This window comes from Sturnira hondurensis, unplaced genomic scaffold (genome assembly GCF_014824575.4).
Source record: "Sturnira hondurensis isolate 20B ecotype Veracruz unplaced genomic scaffold, ASM1482457v3 Scaffold0020237, whole genome shotgun sequence".
Lineage (NCBI taxonomy): Eukaryota > Metazoa > Chordata > Mammalia > Chiroptera > Phyllostomidae > Sturnira > Sturnira hondurensis.
Window position 1 is genome coordinate 10,629,534 of NW_028092868.1, and position 21,755 is coordinate 10,651,288.

At 36.5% G+C, this 21,755-nt stretch overlaps 1 protein-coding gene across 17 annotated transcripts in view; it reads right to left on the reverse strand.

The window, feature by feature from the left end:
* Positions 1-21,755, reverse strand: part of TRIP12 (thyroid hormone receptor interactor 12) — a 152,683-nt gene that overhangs the window by 102,208 nt on the left and 28,720 nt on the right. For 16 of the 17 annotated variants that reach the window (XM_037029231.1, XM_037029235.1, XM_037029240.1 and 13 more), the window contains exon 2: positions 10,111-10,257. In XM_037029231.1, the coding sequence (XP_036885126.1) occupies positions 10,111-10,208 (98 nt within the window). In that variant the 5' untranslated portion in view covers positions 10,209-10,257. Of the gene's footprint in view, positions 1-10,110; positions 10,258-21,755 lie in introns of those variants that run through there. The other variant, XM_037029245.1, reaches the window with a different exon arrangement.

Sequence of the window (21,755 nt, forward strand, 5' to 3'; positions counted from 1 at the left end):
TTCAAGTCTTAAATTGTTTGAAATTAATTTCTATTCCAGACATACTCAAAATTCAAATACATGTACATATTACCAAAGATTTGGGGCCTAAATACACCTTCAAATTCATTTTATGTGTATAGAGACATGCGACACATTTATGCTTTTCTATTTTATAGTTATTAGTTCTCAAAAATCAAATGCTTGTTTGTGATACTGTAGCATGCATGTTATAAACAGAGCATTGATTTTCAAGAATCAAGGTGAAAAGTTCATGTAAAGAACTTTCAAAAAATAAAACCTCACTAATGATCCCTGTAAAATAAACTGTTTTCTATTTTGATCACAAAATAGAAGCTCAATAGTCTGACCAATGTTTCTATGCTTAGTTACAGCAAAACATTAGTCCAAATGATTTTGTTATATAAAGTAAAGAAGTCCTTATTTATCTTACAAAGCAATGTTTTTAAACATTAGTAGTTCCTCCTCTAGGGAGCATTTTGAAAACACATTGGTGAACAAAAGTGCTATTGGTATTTAGCAGACGTGGACTAGAGGCAGATTTCATGTAATATATACAACAGACACAATGAGAAACTGTCCCATCACCCACATATTTCAAATAGTGTTGGTAACATCTGAAGACCTTATGAAAAAATCTGAAGTCTGGCTGTGACATAGGTAAAATACATGCTTACAATTTCTCATCTGTTTTGCATGGTTAAAGTTTCCTGGAATGCACGGGAATGAGTCATGCATCATTTTGAAAAAGTCTACAAAAATATGCTGTTTATGGCGTTTAAGTCTATTGTTGTAGCTGTCACATTGAAATATAAGTGGCACCTGACAGTTTCATCAAGAATTTATCTATTGAGATATTTTATCAATGGTTTTCCTTTTGCTTATCTGTACCTTTGTAAAATTCTTGTACGTTACATTCATGATTCTAAAATGTGTAGGCAAGCATTTTATATTTGTCTTAATTCAAGATACTAAAGAGCATCATAATACATTATATAATATACATTATAGACTGGAAGCTTTGAAACCGATAGAGAACTGTACCAAACTATTCATTTCAACCGATTTGTTAGGTTTGCCAACTCAAACATATCGAGTCATGATAGGGTATTTAAATATGAATGACACATAGTCTATCTAGTCCCTATCCACAAACAGGTCACAGTCTCTTACATAACAAAGTGATCTACCAGATGCTTTAAGGTTCCCAACAAAGGGAGATTACTTGGAGCAAGAAAATATAGGCTTTACTGGTCACATGGTATTTAAACCACACCCTGAAGAATAAAAAGCTAAGGAAAAAGCCATTCTTGTAAAAAGCAAAATAGGCCAAAGTAAAGGCAGGAAATTATGAAACCTATATGGCACCTGGTAAATGATATGACATTTCCCTGAGCACAGAGATACATTAAGAAACAAGGTTGAAAGGACAGGCTAGGGCCTAAATGCCTGGTGGAAAGATCTAGATTTCTGTCCTTAAGAGTTTGCAACAACAGACTGACAGGGTTAGAAGTAGTGAGCCAAGAGCTAATAAAAATTTTATATGTCATTGATCTGGGTACATTGAGGATGGGTGAGTAAACTACAATACTTACGTTATTGTCTAAAGAAAAAAGGCAAAGGGGTTGAATGTAACCAAAACCATGGAAGAGATGGACCCCTAAAGAGAACCTTACAGCTCAACTTATTTTTGCCCCATTTCACAAATTAAGTAGTTTGGTGAGGAGTATATAAATACTGAGACCATCAAAAGTAAATTAGTCATTTATAATAGATTAGTGATGAAGAACTATTCAATGAGCTACACTAGCTTTTATAAACACGAGTAAAAATTTAATGTGACAAAAAATGGCTGCCTCTATGGTTATTACCATATTTTGCCATGTATAATGCACACACTTGTACCCAAATTTTTAAGGGAAAAATAAGGATGCACATTATACACATGTAGTACTAATTCCATGTCTATGTAAATGTTTTTAATTCCTTTATTTATATTTATGAGTTAAAGGTGCAACTCTAGAAAGCAATAACTATATCTGTATGCAAAGTAATACCCTGGAATACGATAATCCATTTTGTTTCTAAATATAAATAATTAAAAAATCGAAACAAGAGTTTTTCTGAAAGTTTGGGCCAAAAACATGGGTATGCACCAAATATGGGTGTGCACTATACTATATGTGGCAAAATTTTTCCTGTCCATGCTGGTATTTCTGTGCCTAATTACATTAGGTGAAAATAAATAGCTTAAGGCTTTGAAGATAGTATATGAGCAAAAGAGAAGAAACCACATTTTCTTTTCATTTCAAAGCAGGAGCCCTCTTGCTTTCTGTATCACATTAAAAAAGAAATAGCCTTCCATATGTGATGCTAAAACTTGCTCTTCAATTACTAAAGAAGCATTTGTGTATATTCATTTCTTAGTTCTCACACTAATATATCTAGGAAAGCATTATTGGAATGAGCTATCTCTCATAAAAAAAAAAGCAGTGTGAAACATCAGATTCCCTCAATATTGAGAGGCAGAAGAATTAGAGCAAATCTGTAGTTAATTAGAGCAAATATGAAATAATTTATGGAAGCTAACATATTACAGGTTTCCAATATGCTTATGATGTGCTTTTGGACAAAATTTCAAGGATGATTAAAGCAAGAAATACATACTGCAGAGAAAATTATAAAACAAAATATTACTGTTGATCCAAGAAAAAATTAATATGGGTACTATTAAGAATCCAATATGCTCAACCTCCAACTAGAAAACAGTAATCTCTGTTCTTCCTTTCCTTAGACCACTGCAACTGTAACACTATTTCACACAACACTATATAAATCTTTCCTCATAGCCCCAAGGTTTGATGGGACAGAGTAGCCTTCTCAGCATTGCTTGGGCAGCACTAAAAGTTAAAGAATTTTTACACACATGGCTCTGTAGCTAAAATGCAAGGCGTGTAATTACAGTAGTAAGATATATCATGGTTGAAGGAGCCAGGCCTAAGTTACCTGGCCAACTGTAGTGTAAATTGTTTATAAAAGTGATTTCAATTTAGTCATAAGAAGCAATGAAGTTATTTGCATATTATACCATCTCCCCCCCTAACACTCTACTCCCCAAAATGATGAAAGCATGAACTTCCATCTGACTGAGCAAAGGTCAGGATAAAAAAAGAAGACAGAAAGAACACAAAAAAGAATATTTTTACAAAGCTCCTATACTAATCTAGTAGTCTCCTAGAAAACACATCCTACCTATGACTATGTTGTTCTAAGAATTCAGGGAAACAAACGGCCTATTGTAGATATGGGAGTAAGAATTTAAAAATGATGTGTAAACAGCTTATGATGGCTACAATGTGCTGCTTATAAATATTCTTCCTCCTCTTTCAAGACATACAGGATGTAAGGGCACTTGCTGAACCACTGGAAAGTTACATGCAGCCATGTGACTCGCTGCAGTCAATGGAGTTAAGAGCGGAAATGAATCACTTCTGGGAGAGGTCTTGGAGAGCCAGAGGGAAATTCACCATATCTTGTCACAACAATTATACCTAAATACCTCAACATGCAGACATGGACCCTGGGGCTGATCCAGCATGGACAAGTTCTCTATCAGCTCGATTGTTACAACATATGAATATTAGAAGCTGTTTGTCACTATAACAGAATCGAGCATACCTTGTTACACAGCCCATTTATAGCATACCCTAGGATCTCCTTCATGCTAATCACCTTTTCATGACTATTTCAGCAAAAGAAAGTCACATTTCTATGCCTAGAAATGCCAACGGAAATACATCTGTTATTTCTATCCCACACTAGTATTCACTGAACACCTACTACTTATGGTCAAAACAACAAGTGACACAGAAAAATGAGTAATAAAATCCAAACTCTGGAAGCAACTGATTCTACACGTTAAGTAAAAGAATACAACCGACATGTACTATTTGCTTCAGAACCGCTTCTTTAGCCTTCAGAGGCCAGTTCAATGAGGTCATCCTCTAGGAGTGTTTCTCATCTAATTCTAATAATCACCTACATGCTCATTTCCCCCACTGAGTTGGAACTGCTTGTAACAAAGTCTATACTACTCTCATTTTTGGAACTACTGTATTTTACCTTGTATAATGTGCACGTTTGCCCAAATTTCTGAGAGGAAAATATGGATGCACATTATACATGGGTAGTACACATTTTCTATCTATATAAATGTTTTTAATTCTTTTATGTTACTCTAGAAAGCAGTAATGATATCTGTGCCAAAAATAATAACCTGGAATGATAATTGGTTTTGTTTCTAAAAATAAATAAATAATTAAATTAAAAATTGAAATGAGAGATTTTTTCCTGAAATTTTCAGCTAAATATGTGAGCGCACTATAAATGGAGCACATTATACACAGCAAAACACAGCACCTTCTGGCACCATGCTTACTAGCATGGTTTTCCAAAAACGGATAAATACAATCTTATACTGGGTCTGTATTACATTAAGGCAGGACTCAACTCTAAAATCAAAAGAGGCCTTATTAAATAATTTTTAAAATGAAATAAAATAATGCATACATATCTCTAAAATCAAAACAGCCAAATAAGCATAGAGGCACAGCCCTGAAGAACTAAGGAACTGAAACTCGTCAGAACTTTAATACACACATACTCTCTAAAAGATTTGCTTTTCTCTACCTGTCCACCCTCTTCCAATAAGGTAGGAGATACCAGGTGGCAACTTCAGATTCAGATCTTTGCTACCAAAATGAAAAAAGCTTCCATTTTTTCCTAGCTTGGATCATATGATCATCCCCAGTCTTATCACTGAGCTCAGAAAGGTGGAAGACAACAGATTCTTCTACTTCTAGTACAAGGCAAGGTGACAGGCCCTGCAGGTGTGTCTCAGGTGACTAAAGTGTCATCCTGCAAACTGAAATGTTCCATGTTTCTGATCCGTTCAATTCCTGATCAGAAAACATGCCTAAGTTGAAGGTCTGTCCCCAGTCAGGGCACACAGAGTGGCAATGAACTTATGTTTCTCTTTCACATCAATGTTTCTCTTCCTCCCTTACCCTCTTCTCCAAATAAATAAATAAAATGAATGAATGAATGAGCGAATGAAAGGCAGGTAATGGGGAGCCAGGAGCAAAATAAAATCATATTGAAAAAAAAGTAACTGCCATTCAAAATGCATTCACAGTGAGGAACTGAGGGATATCCCACAACGTAGGTTACTGTTGTAAGAAGCGGGAACACTACTCGATGAACAAACTTAAAGGTCATTTGCTTGAATACTGGTACAAAGGGAGACTGACACTTGTAAACTTACTAGTACATATCCATCAAAAGGTATTCTAACTCAGATCTCATTCTTTAAAACTATTTCCCCAATGTTTAACCTCATTACTATAGAAGCACCAATAAAATAAGATTAATGCAATTTTTCCTTATCAAGTTGGCAGGAAAACACAAAATGGAGATAACACAAATAGAATGGTGAGGAAAAACACTCTTTTTCCTGATGGTATTAAGTAAATTGAAGAAAAAAATTATGTGAAACAAGTTAACCATTATAAAGGAGAGAGGAGGAAAAATACAAAAAAACACCTCCCCTTGAACAAAGAAATTTCACTTGCTGGAACCTGTCCTTGAGAGATCTCTGAAACACAAACATTTAAGCTTAAGCAAAACCTTTTCCCACTGCAACCACTTACCTTTCCAAAAACTGAAAAGTAATCATGGAAAATATTATATATTGAGACTCAGTAAATCATGACGATTTATAACAAATTCACAGAAAAAAATGTTTATTAGAATGCTGATTTTTGAAAAAAGCAGAATCCAAAACTGTGTTTAAAGTGTAATCATCTACATGCTAAATGTATTTTCAAGAGATAAAAATCTAAATGTTAACCCAGAGCTTGATATGAGTTTTCATATCAGAGAAAATCATGAAGTAAAAATAGAGTACAAATATTAACCACCTCTATCTCTGGGTGCTCATATTAAATTTATCTTATTTTCTTAGTTTTCCTGAACATTCTCAATGTTCTATTTTTAAAATGTACTTTTCTAACAAAAACAGGATCAAAGAAGAAACTACCATTATAGAAGTCTTAAACAAGGTTGCCTTAAAATTGAATTCAATCCTACCACTGCCATTTGAGAAAAACAAGAAAAAGCACATGGTATAATAAAAATGCTACCACACGGCCAAAAGGAAGGGAGAGCCTACAAATACCTGTACTAGAACTGGAAAAGGCTAGAAGTATCCCTGAAAGCAAGCCAACAGAGAAGCAGTGGAAAGGAGTGATTTCCTAAAGAAGAAAAAGAACAGAAAAGAGGAAGGGATCAGCTATGGCCCAGAAATTTCTGAAAGAAAAAGAAAATAAGAGGAAGATGTCATTAAATTATGGAAAAAGATAAAGGACAGGTGAAAAAGAGCTGAGAGAATAATCAGGAGAGATTAATTATATTGTGTCCCAAAGATCCAACGTTCTTTTTATCTTAAGGATGAAAAAAACTCTACTAAAAAATAGTAGTGACCTTAATTTGGTCAGGGCAGGAGAGGTTGAAAGAGGAAGAAAACTATGAGAAGAAGACAGCTTAATGCAAGTTTGGAAGAAAACAGAGTGAACCCAAAATAAACGATTTAAAAAACGTTGCTACTTAACTTTTAAACTGGATGAGTTAACACTGCTCAATTATAATTACTTCATACCTTCCCTCTAAGGACTTCATCATTATGATGAATCAAGTGGTTTGTGCAGTAAAAACAGTTTGGCATAATGAAAAGAAGCACAGACTTCAGAATCAAGAGGTCAGGAATCAAGTCCTAGACTCTACATACTAGGTAAAGTTGAGCAACCTACCACATATATTACACAAGGATTAGCACAGAGTTTCTGAGAGTCTCAATTAGAAGAATAAATACAAAATATATTTTAAGTTAAAACATTTCACACCAATAGTGTTGTAGTAGATGCTATTATTTATTATCATTTTTGATTATTATTGCTGTAGATACACAGGGTCTGGCACAAATAATTTCTTTTTTAAATTACAAAATCATAAGCATGTAATTCTATAACATAACAATACCACACTGAAGAACACTATGTCATTTTAGGTGAAATGTTCAAATTAAAACTATAAATTATTCCATCCATATTATTACCCTACAAACCACACTCCAGCAGGAGTTACTTTTGCTGGACCCTGTATTTTAAAAACCAATTCAACTATTTTCAGAAAACAGAAGCTACATAACAGCATTTTACTTAGGAAAGCTAAAGTGCAGGACTCAGAATAAGAATACAAATACAGCTGTAACTCCTCTCTCCCAATAATCCCAATCCTCCCGCTCACAAAAATCCTGACAGCTTTCCAGACCGTTAGAACATCACTAGTAGAGTGCACCCTACTGAGGCTTCAAAAGTCAGTTTGGGATTTGATGCAAGGGGCCCTTCCTGTTCTGAGATTGTATCTGAAGCAAAAGAATCAAGCTGTGTAAGAAGGCAAAATAAAATTCAGCTGAGCAAATAGCTTCTAATTTCGCATTCTTAGTCAAGCTGATAAAAATTTTTGGCTAAAAATCTAAATTTCTATATCCTGGTAATTATATTTTTCCATCTAAAGTAGAAAAAAATCTATATATTCAAATTATTAGTAAATTAAGGTATAGGCATACAAAGACTTTAATAAACAATTTTTAAGGATACAGGAAATGACACATAATAATAGGCTTTTAAAGTAAACAGGTCCTCTTGTGTACTATTTTTATGGGGAAATATTTTTTGGAGACATGTAAAAGTTGAAATTGTAACAACCGAAACGGGGCTACATTACTGAAAGAGCAGGGGTGCTAAGGCTATAAAAAACCTAATTATACTTTATTTTCCTTGGCATGTTTTCTGACATCCCAAACACATCTTAAGATTTTATTCTTTTCCTTCACAACTGAGTATGTAACTGATTGGCTTAAAGCACACAAACTACAGTGAAAGATAAGTCATTCTATAAATCTGATTGATTTCCATCTTGATTACATTTTTGTTATGTAAACCAATGCATCTTAGCAACTAGCATTAACCACTTCCATTTGTTTCCCGCTCAAATTTTTTAAATGACATAATATTTAAATAATTTTACATAACACTGATTTGTAGAAAAGATAATGGTACCAAAACAACACATGGATTTAGAAGCAATGGACTGTATGACAGCCAAAAAAATGTATCAGTCATGTGTAAGCACCCAAGTATAACCTGCGGATTCACATGTATAGAACTGCAGTTGTTCAAAAGATACAAATTACTTGTGAGCACATAAGTAATACACATTTATATACACACATGTGCAGTAAAACAATAAGGAGATATATGCCAGTGGAGATATATAACCACTGTGTAACAAGTGGATATAACTGGATTGTAGAGCTGTGATGGTTTTCTTTGAATTTCTTATATTTTCCAAATTCCCTAATAAATACATTAACATTTTTATAATGGGGCAGTGATATTTGAAATCAACAGGGTAAATAATGTGTGGCTGCTAAATAGAATTATCTGAATCTAAAGAAACAAAAAAACAATTTCAGAACAGGACTCCCTACTATGTAAGCATTGTGCTAAGAGTTTAATATACTACAATACTGAAGTTAACCAATAACCCCATGAAATAGGTATTCTCATTATATGGACTAAGAAATTGAGATTCCCTGAAAGATTTAACAAAAAAGGACACACAGCTATTTAATGGCAGACAGAAATTGCATACAAAGATATACTAGTCCAAAGTCCACATACTCAAACACTAAAATAGCCTGAAATCAAAAAGATGTGTCCCAGTTTATTCTTTGCATTTTAACATTTTAAAACATTTTTATAATTTAGTAAACAATACATACATGGTAATGCCTCAAAACAATGAATCAGGTGATCGTATTAGAATTTAGCCATTATTTATTGGAGGCTAAACATGATTAATCCATGGACTGGAGCACAAGGCCTTGCAAGTAAAGTTCTGAGTTATATGTAAAACGACAGTGTTTGGCTAAATCAGAGAGGGAATTTTACATTCAAGAGAACACATCTGATTCTTCACACCACTTCCTATACAACCACTAATCCAACAACGAAGGCCAGCTGAACACCAGACCACTAAGAAAATGATGAGAACAGATGTACTAACAAAGCCAGACCGCCTCACCAGCCTGTCAGCAAACATGTTGTGAAGACATTGAGAAAAAAACTCATAAGGCAGTATGAAAACTGAAGATCTTAGAACCAATGAAGCTTTGATTCAGTAAAGTCAAGTCATAAAGAAGGGGACCAGAACGGGTTGAAAGATGAGCTGTAGTGTGTGCTCAGGGATGTGAAAGAAGAAATAAAGCATAACATTCCATATACTAACAAACTTTAATTCAATTTTTGATAATATCAATGACAGAGAATCGTATTTTGAGCCTGGCATATTTGGGTAATGATTAAAGAACTGTTTGCCCTGGCTGGTGTAGCTCAGTGGATTGAGCACGAGCCTGCGAACCACACGATTGTGGTTCGATTCCCAGTCAGGGCATATGCCTGGGTTGCAAGGCCAGTTCCCAACAGGGGACTCACTAGAGTCAACCATACACTGATATTTCTATCCCTCTCTCCTTCCCTTCCCCTCTAAAGATAAATAAATAAAATCTTTAAAAAAAAAAAAGAACTGCTTTGAATTCCAGTTTTGTGTTTCTTGGCTCGAAAATTGGAGGGGAGAAAGCCCATTTATAGTAAACCATTCAAGTTTTGGTCCTCATAATGAGGTAGGTAGGTAGGCTGGTTGGTTGGTTTGTTTGTTTAGTGGGAGGGGAAAGGAGAGCAGAGAGAGAAAAATACTGATGTGAGAAACACGAATTGGTTGCCTTTCGAACATGCCCCTACCACAACCATGCCCCTGGCAGGGACTGAATCCACAACCCAGACATGTGTCCTAACCAGGAATCGATCCTGGGACTTTTTGGTTTACAGGATGATGCCCAACCAAGCTACTCTAGCCAGGGCCCTGATAATGTGGTTTTAAAAATATTTTCTTTTATTCTCAACACCTTTTCAAATACCATTTAATACATACCTTCCTCCTATCGAGTCGTCTTGTGGTTGGGCCCCGGCAGTGTTCCTCTGTGAACGTCGCAGTGACCCCCCTGGATTGTTATTAGGCCGGTTGGACATTGGCACCTCTCTCTTGAAGGGACATACCCTTTCTAGACACTACCATTCACTAAAAGGGAAAAAAATGAGAAAAAATATTAGCGATATGTTACAACACAAAGCAAGTAAAAAACAAAGATGAAGGGGAAATTTTATGTAAACAATTTGACAGTGTAGTCTTCACAAATGCTGCATTTATTACACTAAGTCTGACTGGCTAGCATGTTATAAAATGCCAGAAATACACCAAAGTCAAGGCATGAAGTCCCAAACACAATACATAAAATTAACTTAGATTTCTCATGAAATGCCCAGGAAATTCCCAATTCAAAGAAAACAGAGCACAGGTAGAAATGTGTTTGCTTCCATATTTTCGACAATAGAAAGGGACACTGAACCTCAAGTCAGAACACCTTGGTTTAAGTTGTGATAGAATAGGTATAAAAGGAGCCTGCCTTTGTACAAACCACAACCTCTGGATCTCAGATTTCTCAGCCAGGAAATAAAAACACACATCATGAATAACATCATAAATACAAAGAAAACCACAAAATTACCGTATTTTAACAGGGAAATGAGGAGAAAACAGCTCAATGACAGTAAACTGAGAAACAGTCCCAGATACCCTGGATTTCAACATCAGCTGTGCTGGCTGTGACCTTGGACAAGAAACCTAATCTGTAGATTTTGTCTTTTAAAATTAATATATTACCTATCTCAGAGTTTCTTGGCAACAAGAGATTGTGAGCATAGTCCATAACAAGTTAGCTCACAGCACAGTTGTTAACCTGAACTTTATGTTAGTCTACGCACTGAAATTGATGGAAAGATTTATAGAACATATTTTGTTAATAATGACTGCCTTTGAGAAAATAAGTGGGTTCTGAAGTATAAAATACAAGGAGTAATTTTTGATATTTATACTTTATAAGCAATAAGGTAGGTCACTAGCACAGCAGTTATAAAGGTAGAGCTCTGGGGCCAAACTGCCTCTGAGTTTGAATCTTGACTCCAACACCAGAAAATTGTATGCGCTTGTATACGTGAGTGGACAAAAGTAGGTTTACAATTGTGAGTAACCTAGTTTATTCTTATATTTTGTAATCACAACCTACATGTCTTTTTCCATATGAACAACAGTAAACCTACTTTTGCCCATCTCTGTATATGCTCTTCTGTGTTTCAATCTCTCAAATGGGGATAAAGAAATTAACCTCATAAGAGTAGTTGTGAGCATTAAATAAGAAAACCCATGCAAACCACTTAAGACAGTGCCTATCATGTAACAAGGGCTTAGTACATACTAACTTATTGTTACTATAAATGTTCAAAAGAATAAAAATACTACTTGTGGTAAAATAAAATTTGGGGGGAATTTTCACCATAAAAACCACTGTCGATATAAGTTTTAAATTTCTAGTAGTTTTAGTTTCAAAAGTGAATTTTTATTGTTGTATTAATTTTTATTGCTTTTTAGAGAGAGGGAAGGGGACAGGGAGAGACATCGATTTGTTGTTCCATTTATTGATGCTTTCTTTCACTGGTTGATTCTTGAATGTGCCCTGACCAGAGATCAATCCTCCAACCTTGGCTTACTGGGATGATGCTTTCCTTCTACAAAAGAAAAAATTTAGAGTGCAGGCCTGCGAACCAGATGATCGCGGTTCGATTCCCAGTCAGGGCACATGCTCGGGTTGCAGGCCAGTTTCCGGCAGGGGCCAGTTCCCTGCAGGGGATGCACGAGAAGCAACCATACATTGATGTTTCTTTCCTCTCTCCTTCCCTTCCCCTCTAAAAAGATAAATAAATAAAATATTTTTTTAAAAAAATCCTTTCTTGAGAAATCCAGTTTAGCTGCCCAATTCTTCAATGAATAATTATCGTAAAATATGCTATGCTAAATTATATGGAAAGCATTACCAAGGGTAATATTGTAAACAAAGAAGAAAAGTTGACTTAATTTTTCTCTCAGCAGGTTAGATGGTCCAACTTAAAAGGCTACTACACCTATGCCCTGGCTGGTATGGCTCAGATGGTTGGAGTGTCCTGGCTGGTATGGCAAAGGGTTGGGGGTTTGATTCCTGGTCAGCACATACACCTAGGTTACAGGTTTAATCCCCAGTTGGGGTGCTTATGGGAGGCAAATGACTGATGCCTGTCACATCAATGTTTCTCTCTCCCAATCCACCTTCCTTTCTCTCTAAAATCAATAAAAATATTAAAAAACAAATAAAACTTTAAAAAGCTAGAGTTGTGAGAAACGGCACCAAGAAATGAGAGAGTAACTTACAGTGAAAGGATGCTTTGTAGATCAACGGGGCTGAAACATGGAATCTGGGAAGAACATGGACCTAGAAATAAGTCTGAGCTGTACCATCAAGGAATAAGTCTGAGCTGTACCATCAAGGGCCTAAAACTAAAAATTTTGGGTTTAAGACCTACAGATAAGGTGGCAGATCGACTTAAGATACCAAATAGACCTAAGGACAGATGAGGGTCTGATTAGCAGTACAAGCTAAGATAGAAATGGGAATCAAGAAACATTTGAATAAATGTTTCAAACATCAAGAATAAAACCTACACAATCAGAAGAAAAGTCTCAGACTATGCTTATCAAACTTCAGCATGCATATGAATTGAAACTACTAATCTAGAATGTCTAGTATGGGGAGGAAAGAAGTCAAGAAAATGATACTGCGGAAACCAAGAGGAATAAAATAGAGTTCAAATGACACAAAGAACAGACACACAAGACTGAAAAATGTCCATACAATTTAGAAATTGTAGTTTCTAGAAATAATAGGGGAGGAAAGTACATGGATAAATTAAGTGGATGGGAAACATCAACTATCCCTTGCAAACAGTGGGCTAAAAAGATGGCAGAGAAAAGGAACCGCCAACGCGGTAAGAGGGGGCAGGGTAGACAAAGGCTGTGTGTCCCAGTCTGTATGTGATTTTGCTATTTTTCCTTCTTTTTAAAGATTTTATTTATTTATTTTTAGAGAGGGGAAGAAAGGGAGAAAGAGAGGGAGAAACATCAATGTGTGGTTGTCTTTCACTCGCCCCCTACTGGGTACGTGGCCCTCAAGCCAGGTATGTGCCCTGAGTGGGAATCAAACTGGTGATCCTTTGGTTCACAGGCTGGCACTCAATCCATCAAGCCGCACCAGCCAGGGCTGGTTTTCCTCTAAAAAATAAGTCTTAAGCATGTTTATTTATGTAAGGGGAAAAAATTACTGAAAGAAAAGGGCTGGATAGGGGAAGGATTTAGAGGAACATATATAAAGGATACATGGACAACAACCGAGAAGGGTGAAAATGGGAGGGATGGGGAGCACGGGGGGTGGAATGGGATGGGAGTAATAGACAGAAAACTGTACTTGAAAAATAACTAAATAATTTTTTTAAAAAAAAAGAAAAGGGCTGGAAATAAGGTATAGGGCTGGAAACAAGATCCCGTGGTGGGCGGGGGATTAAAAGTATAAGCCTTAGATCAAAAAAAAAAAAAACAGGTACTTTAATCTCTAAAGGAAGAGAATATGACACTTGGCAGAAAGGATATGCATGCCCGACCTTGACTGAATCTGTGATTAACATGTATGAGAAGAAGAGGAGAATGAAAATTTTAAAGGGTTACCTATTGGAAACCAGGGAAATGAGGTCTGGGCAAGGACTTCCCAACAGCATGGAGAACATACATTAGAGTAGAATCCATAAACTTAAATGCAAAGCCCATGCCTGATGTGATTATCTTATTTACCTAAAAGGAAATTCTCATCCAAAGTGAACTGCTCCACAGAATCTATTTAGGGACATACCCAACAGCTAAATCCAGCTCTCCAGAACGCCAGTGCGGAGTGTACTTGCCATTATGCCATTCTACTCCAAATACGAATTTAACCTCTTTCTCTTTACTCATTTGTCAATACCTAATCCATTTAGAGGTGGAAATAAAATACAACTGCCCCACTCTGAGTAACTTTTATACTATACCTTCATTTACAAAGTGTATATTTATTAAACAGTACAGTGCCTAGAGCAAACACTTGATCTCCTAGAGTGTCACACAGCACTTAACTAAATTCAACACTGGGTACACAAATTAATGCCAACACCCACATTTTACAACTGTAATATGCCCCAAGAATATACCTTAGATGACAACTAGCAAGAGTCAATGAGACCAATTTGGCATTATTTTCACAAAGAATATTATTCTTTTGAGTATTAAGCCAAGCAATTACATCTATACAATTTGTGCTGTTACTCTTAGAAATGTCCTTTTTCTTGTTCAACATAACTTGAGATTCACAGTTGTCTCAGTTAACACATTAATTAACACATAATAAATACTCCAATATTTCTTGACTTTAAGCACATTTGATTCAAAAAAAAGTCTGGATTTAACCGACACTTACTGCAAACCTACAAACAGGAGAAAGAACGGTAAAAGATCTGCCTGCCCCCAAAATCAAGTAAAATGAATACTTAAAAATTCAAAATCACTTAGGTTAAAATGAAAATAAAGAAAAGCTGGCAATACCCTACATCATACAAGAAAATTTTCCAGATACAATAAAATCTGTACTAAACCCAAGAAAGAGGTAAAGACCAAGAAATTATTCAAAAATACAGAAGATAATCTTGAAGATTCTGATCAATAACCTGTGCCTTGAAAAAAGGAGGAACCTGTGGCACGAGGACAACAAAAGATCAAAGTACCTACAGAGCCAGAAGGAAAAAAGTCGGTAAGACAAATGGCAACTCCAAAATTAAGATCAGCTAGGCAAACAATTACTTAAGTAAAAGGTACTACAAAGATGGCTTTCCAGAAAGATGATTATTCTGCTCAAAAGGAAGAAATAACCAAAGGCAAAGTTGAAAATTTAACTCCAGGGCAGAGGAAGCAATTCAAACTGGTGAAAAGATGTCTGAAACAACTAACTGCAAGAGACAAAAAGGGAGAATACTTATGATTAATAAGAAAAAAATACTACTGCACAACTGTAAAAACAAGTCATAAAACAGGAAGACAACCTTAAAGAATTTTTTAACTCTGTAATGAGAAGGAAAATGACGCATGCACTAAAAATGAAATTAGTCAATAATTTTTTAAATATATTTTATTGATTATACCATTACAGTTGTTCTATTCCCCCCCTTCATTCCCCTCCACCCTGCACACCCCTCCCCCACCATTCCTCCCCTTTATGACCATGTGTCTCAAGTTCTTTAGATTCTATATTTCCCCTACTTTTCTTGCCCTCCTCCCTATCTATTTTCTACTTACCCTCTATACTACTTATGTTCTGTACCTTCCCCCTTCTCCTCCTCCCACTCCCCTGTTGCTAACCCTCCGTGTGTTCTTCATTTCTATGGGTCTGCTCCTGATCTAGCCGTCCTCTTGGTTTGCTTTTGTTTTAGGTGTGGTTGTTGATAACTGTGAGTTTGCTGTCCTTTCACTGTTCATATTTTTTATCTTCTTTTTCTTAGATAAGTCCCTTTAATATTTCATATAATAAGGGCTTGGTGATGATGAACTCCTCGAATCTGATCTCATCTGAGAAGCACTTTATCTGTCCTTCCATTCTAAATGAAAGCTTTGCTGGATAGAGCAATCTTGGCTGTAGGTCTTTGGATTTCATGACTTGGAATAGTTCTTTCCAGCTCCTTCTTGCCTGTGAGGTCTCTTTTGAGAAATCTGCTGACAGTCTGATGGGAACTCCTTTGTAGGTGACTATCCCCTTATCTCTTGCTGCTTCTAGTATTCTGTTCTTCATTTTAATCTTGGCTACTGTAATGATTATGTGCCTTGGTGTGTTCCTTCTTGAGTCCAACTTTTTTGGGACTCTCTGAGCTTCCTGGCTTTCCTGGAATCTATTTCCTTTGTCAGGAAAATTTCCCTGGGGAAATTCTCCTTTATTATTTGTTCAAGTAAATTTTCCACTGGTGGCTGTTTCTTTTCCCCTTCTGGTACCCTATAATTCAGATGTCGGAATGTTTAAAGATGTCCTGGAGGTTCCTAAGCCTCTCCTTTTTTTGAATTCTTGTTTCTTCACTCTTTTCTGGTTGGATGTTTTGTTCTTCCTTCTGGTCCACTCTCTTGATTTGAGTCCCAGTTTCCTTTCCATCACTATCGGTTTCCTGTGCACTTCCCTTCATTTCAATTAGTTTAGCCTTCACATGTTCCTCTAATTGGTGACTAAAATCAACCAGTTCTGTGAGCATCCTGATCACCAGTGTTTTGAACTATGCATCTGAGAGGATCACTATTTCTTTTTTGCTTAGAGTTATTGGCTCTAGGGCTTTGAGTTCTTCTTGAGCCATGTTTTGGACTGTTCGTGCCTGTTATGTATGAGGAGCAGAGCCCTAGGTGTTCACCAGGGTGGGGCAACTCAGTTGCTGAGTTGTGATGCTGTATGTGGGGGCGGGGTCAAAGAGGAGCAATGGCTCCTCTCTGCTGCTTCCCACCGCTGGAGCCTGCACGGTCTGCCTCACTGCTGTCTGTCTCACTGTGCACAAATGTGTGACCAAGGTTAGCCTGCCGCCTTGTGCCCTCACTGGGTCCGCCCGATGCTACACCACACCTGGGATCCGTCCACGGCTGCCCAGGCACCTGGCATCAGGGGATCCTTCCTGCCCGACCCTGCTCTGCTGCTGCCTCTGCCCCGTACCGGTCTGGTTGAACAATTCATCGTTGTACTTCCGCATAGTTCCATTTTCTGTTCTTTGGCTGAGTCTTTGTTTACTAAACCTTTGTTGTATTCAAACTTGGTTGGGGGAGAAGGCATAGTGTTTCCACCTATGCCTCCATCTTGGTGGAAGTCCCCTACAGTCAAAACTTTGTTAAGCAAAACACTGGGCACAGAATATGATATACCTACATATATTACACTGCTACATGTGTATATAATCACTGGCTTAAATATTATCCAGAGAGAGTATTATTACAAAAATATTTAAATCAGCTAGCTACCTTGAAAGAACAAGACCCTTTCAGGCCTTTTAGGTTTTGAAACATGTACAGATTTCCGTATTTTAAAAAAATCTTGCCTGGCTGTTGCTCAGTTGGTTGGGAGTGTTGTCTTGAACACCAAAAGGCTGCAAGTTCCATCTCTGGTCAGGGGCATACAGGAGGCAACTGATCAATATTTCTCTCTCACATCAATGCATGTTTCTCTCTGTCTCCCCCCACCTCCTTCCTCTCTCTCTAAAATCTATAAACATATCCTTGGGTGAAGATTAAAAAATGTTTCTAAAACCTGGAGAGGCCCCGGCTGGTGAGGTTCACTGGGTTGAGCACCCGCCTGTGACCCAAAGAGGTCACTGGCTCAGTTTCTACTCATGGCACATGCCTGGGTTGTGGGCCAAGTCCCCAGGTGGGGGCGTGCAACAGGTACGTAGTCTCTGTTTCTCTCACACATTGATGTTCCTCTCTCTCTTTTTCCCTCTACTCCCCTCTCTCCAAAAAATAAAACTGTTTTAAAAATTTAAAACAAAAAAACGAGGAAAACTTAAAAGCTGATTACTTTTCAAAGGTTTCTATATCCTAGATACCTATACATTTTTCTTACAGCTATGTGGTTTTCCAAATTGTTTCCAAGAAATGAAGTTCTTACTGCCTAAAACACAAGACTATAGAGAATGGATATATTGAATCAGCCTGAGATCTTATGTCCATAAATGGCACCAAAAGTCTGTTTTGTGGAACACCATAATATAAAAGTCAATCAATTTATAATATACAAATATGGCCCTGCCCACACCAACACTTCTAAAATATATATAAACGCATTCCTTAATATTAATTCTTAGCCCTGGCTGGTGAGGCTCAGGGGATTGAGTTCCTGCCTGTGAGCCAAGGGGTTGCCGGTTCAATTCCCAGTCAGGGCACATGCCTGGGTTGTGGGCCAAGTCCTCAGTAGGGAGTGTATGAGAGGCAACCACACACTAATATTTTTCTGCCTCTTTCTCCTTTCCCCCTCTCTAAATAAATAAGTAAATAAAATCTAAATGGTCTTAGAATGTCTAAGCCTTCAGGACACTAATTGCAAACTGCATTTCAGAGTGTTTTTTTCCTAAAATCTCAAGGATTAAACTAGAGTCAGCAACTTTTTAGCCCATGTGCCAAAGATGGCTCACAGACCCAGTCTTAACAGGTATCAATCCTGTTGGCAACCATAATTAGCCAGTCGGTGGGGGTAGAAGGTCAGCTTACCACTAGTATTTTTAGAACATCCTCTTAAAGATGTCCTTTTCTACCTACCCAGGAATAAAGAGATAAGAGGGAACAGTTATTGCACTAGATCAGCATTTCCAACCTTTAACATCTCATGGCACACATAAACTAATTACTAAAAATATGCAGAACACCAAAAAGTGTATTTTTTGACGATCTGACAAAAAATAGATATAATTTTGATTCATTCACATGAGATGACTACTGTTGTGTTGGCTGTTGTCATATTTTTATTTGACAATCTAAGGAAAAAGAGGTCAGTGCCCCTGACTAAATAGTCAGGTATTGCACATTTTAAAAATTTTTTGTGGCACACTGGTTGAAAAATTGCTGCACTACATGGTCTCTACAATCCAATTCAACTCTACATTTTATGACACTGTAACCTATACTTAATTTAGCTTTTCTTAAATGAAGTGCTTTTTGAATTCCTACTTATGAGGATGTAGTAACACCAATATTAGATAGACACAGTGATTATCAAAAGGGAAGAGCTACTGAGAAGGAAAAGAGAATGATTTATCAATTGCTTCTGAACCAAGGGATAGAAGATGCCTGCTAGGTAAGAATCACTGCTATTGAAAATAAATATACTGTAGATTACAGAAAGGTGTTACCTACACATAAAAATAAATTTCATATTTGGTAAATGACTTTCAGAGCATAGGCACACATATAACAAGGCATTAATTTCAGAATTTTTTCTCAATGCATGTACTAGTCACAGCTGTGAACTCTACTATAATAATGGAGCCATAGAGATTAATTGCTTTAACATATCTAACACAAGATAAACAATGCAGTGCCAAATTTTTGTTTAGGATCACATATGACATAGGCATTCAGAAGTATAGTTGACTCTTCAACAGAGGGGTTAGGGTGCCCAACATTCGTACAGTCAAAAATCCACATATAACTTAAGTTGGCCTTCCATCAATATACACAGATTCCCAACCATGGATCGGAAACACTAGTCTCAGAAAATACTCTTCAAAGGTTTAAAAAAATCCACATTTAGGTACTGATGTTGGCTGGAGCACCGTCCTGTACAACAAAAAGGTTTGAGTTCAATCCTTGGCCAGGGCACTTACAAGAGGCAATGGACTAGTATGTCTCTCAAAAAAAATAAATAAAAATCAATAAACATACACTTGGGTGAGAATTTTTTTTTAAATCCACACTCAGAATACCACATACACCAAAGAGCAGGGCCCCACATTACAAATAGTATAGTTTTTACCTAATATAAGTAGGTAAAATAACGACCGAATACATATAGCCTGAATATGCACAAATCTACAAAAAGAAAAATATTAAACCTCTTGTTCTCAAACCCTAGTCTTTCAATTACTGATTCCTGAGTTCCATATGAATTGGGGTAAGGGAAAGTTAAGGTATTTTTAAAGGCCCCTTACATTATTCTAACAGCTAGGTTTGAGAACTGACACAGGTTTACATCTTCGTTTTTGACTCTCATACCACCTAATCCTTTGCAATCTTTACATGACTCTCCCACACACCGTAATTAAAAACTGCCACTCATGCCCTTAGAATCTAACAATTCCACTTCTAAGAATCTTCTAGGTATTAGATCTAAAAAATACTTGTACAAGTATGCAAAGGTACATGTAATCAAGAGGCTCACTGCAGTATGTCATAGAAAAACTGGAGTAGAGCCAAATATTCTTCAGGAAAGGAGTGGTGCAAAACATCCTTAATTTTGCACCTACAGGCATAATCTTTGCCTCTATGAGAACTTACACTTAGTTGGGAAGACAGGAAATAATCAAGCTATTTGCACACTGTGGTAAAAGCCATGAAGAGTAGGACAAAAACAGAATTTAGCAGAGATAACAAGAAGGAATATAAAAAAAGCTACTGTTGGTTGAATAAGCAGGTAACATCTCTCTCTCTCTCTGAAATGGTATTTTAAGCTGAGACCTGAAAAATAAGGAGCTTGGAGAAAAAAGTATGTATCTATCTGTGTATATATACAAAAAAGGTCCAAAAAATACACTTAAATGTTAATAGCAGAGAAGAAAGGTAAGTGGTAGAGAGCACCCATTTCAATTCAAATCCTGCGTCTATGATAAACCATATTAACCACGAAAAAAATTTTTACCTGCCACAGCCTTAGCTTCTTCATCAATAAAATGAAGACAACTATATTTCATTAAGTTATGAAAATTAACTGAAAAACACAGAGAAAACACAGAAAGCTAATTGCAAGGGGAAAAAAAGAACCTGCATATTTAGTTTTAAGAGACATTAATAAAAATACAAGTATGGAAAATATGAACACTGGGTATTCACAGGTATTAAGTATCTATTTTTTTTATTATATCACAGTACTAGCTTATGTCTTTAAAACACTTCTTTTAGAAAAGCAGACTGAAATAGTTAAAATAGTTACAGAAATTTGCTACAGAAATGATTGGGATGGAGGTATTAAGAGTATGGGTTTAAAAAAGAAAAGGTCTGAACTAAGTCTTAGGCACAGAGACAGAGGTTTACTAAGGTTCATCACACAATTCACTTTTTGTATATGCCTGAAATCCTCCAAAATAAAAATATTTTATATAAAGAAAAAACACTGCCCCAGCTAGTGTGGCTCAGTGGATTGAGCTTGGAACTGAGAACCAAAGATTCACACGTCATAATAAAACTACACATACCAAAGATAAAAAAATCTTAAAAGTGTAGAGAGGGAGATCATTACTGTTTGCCAGACTGTAAGCAGCAACAATGGAAGCCAGAAGACAGTGAAATTATCATTTTTTTCAGCACACTAAAAATAGGTGCTAATTGAGAATTCTACAAATGAAAGTTACTGCTCAGAACAAAGTTTTTGTGAGATAAAATCTGATAGTTTTTACAACAGCAATAAAAGGAAACTGACCCCAGAAACAATTCTGACATGCAAGGACAAAAGTGACATACAGATAAGTGTAAATACACATTAACTCTATAAAGTTATACTATCTAATAAGGTTTTAAAAACTGATTAAAGTAAAATGACAACAGTACCTCAAGGTCAAGGAGCTTGGTAAACTAAGTTGCAATTCTAGGGTCTTTGTATGAGGGAGTACTCCCCTCAAAACTGGAATACCTTTGGGAGGGAGGGTCTCTTGTAATACATGCTTCCCCTGCTAGGTGAGTGTTCTAGGAACCCACGTGTATCCGGTGTATCAGCTTGTGTTTTTGTCAGAGGCTGTGCTGGCTCCAGTGAATTTTTGTTTGTTTTTGGTTTTTTCAAGATGTCTTTCAATGCCTTTGCCCATTTCATGATGGGCGATTTATGAGCATACCTACTCACTGTGCTAAGTGTT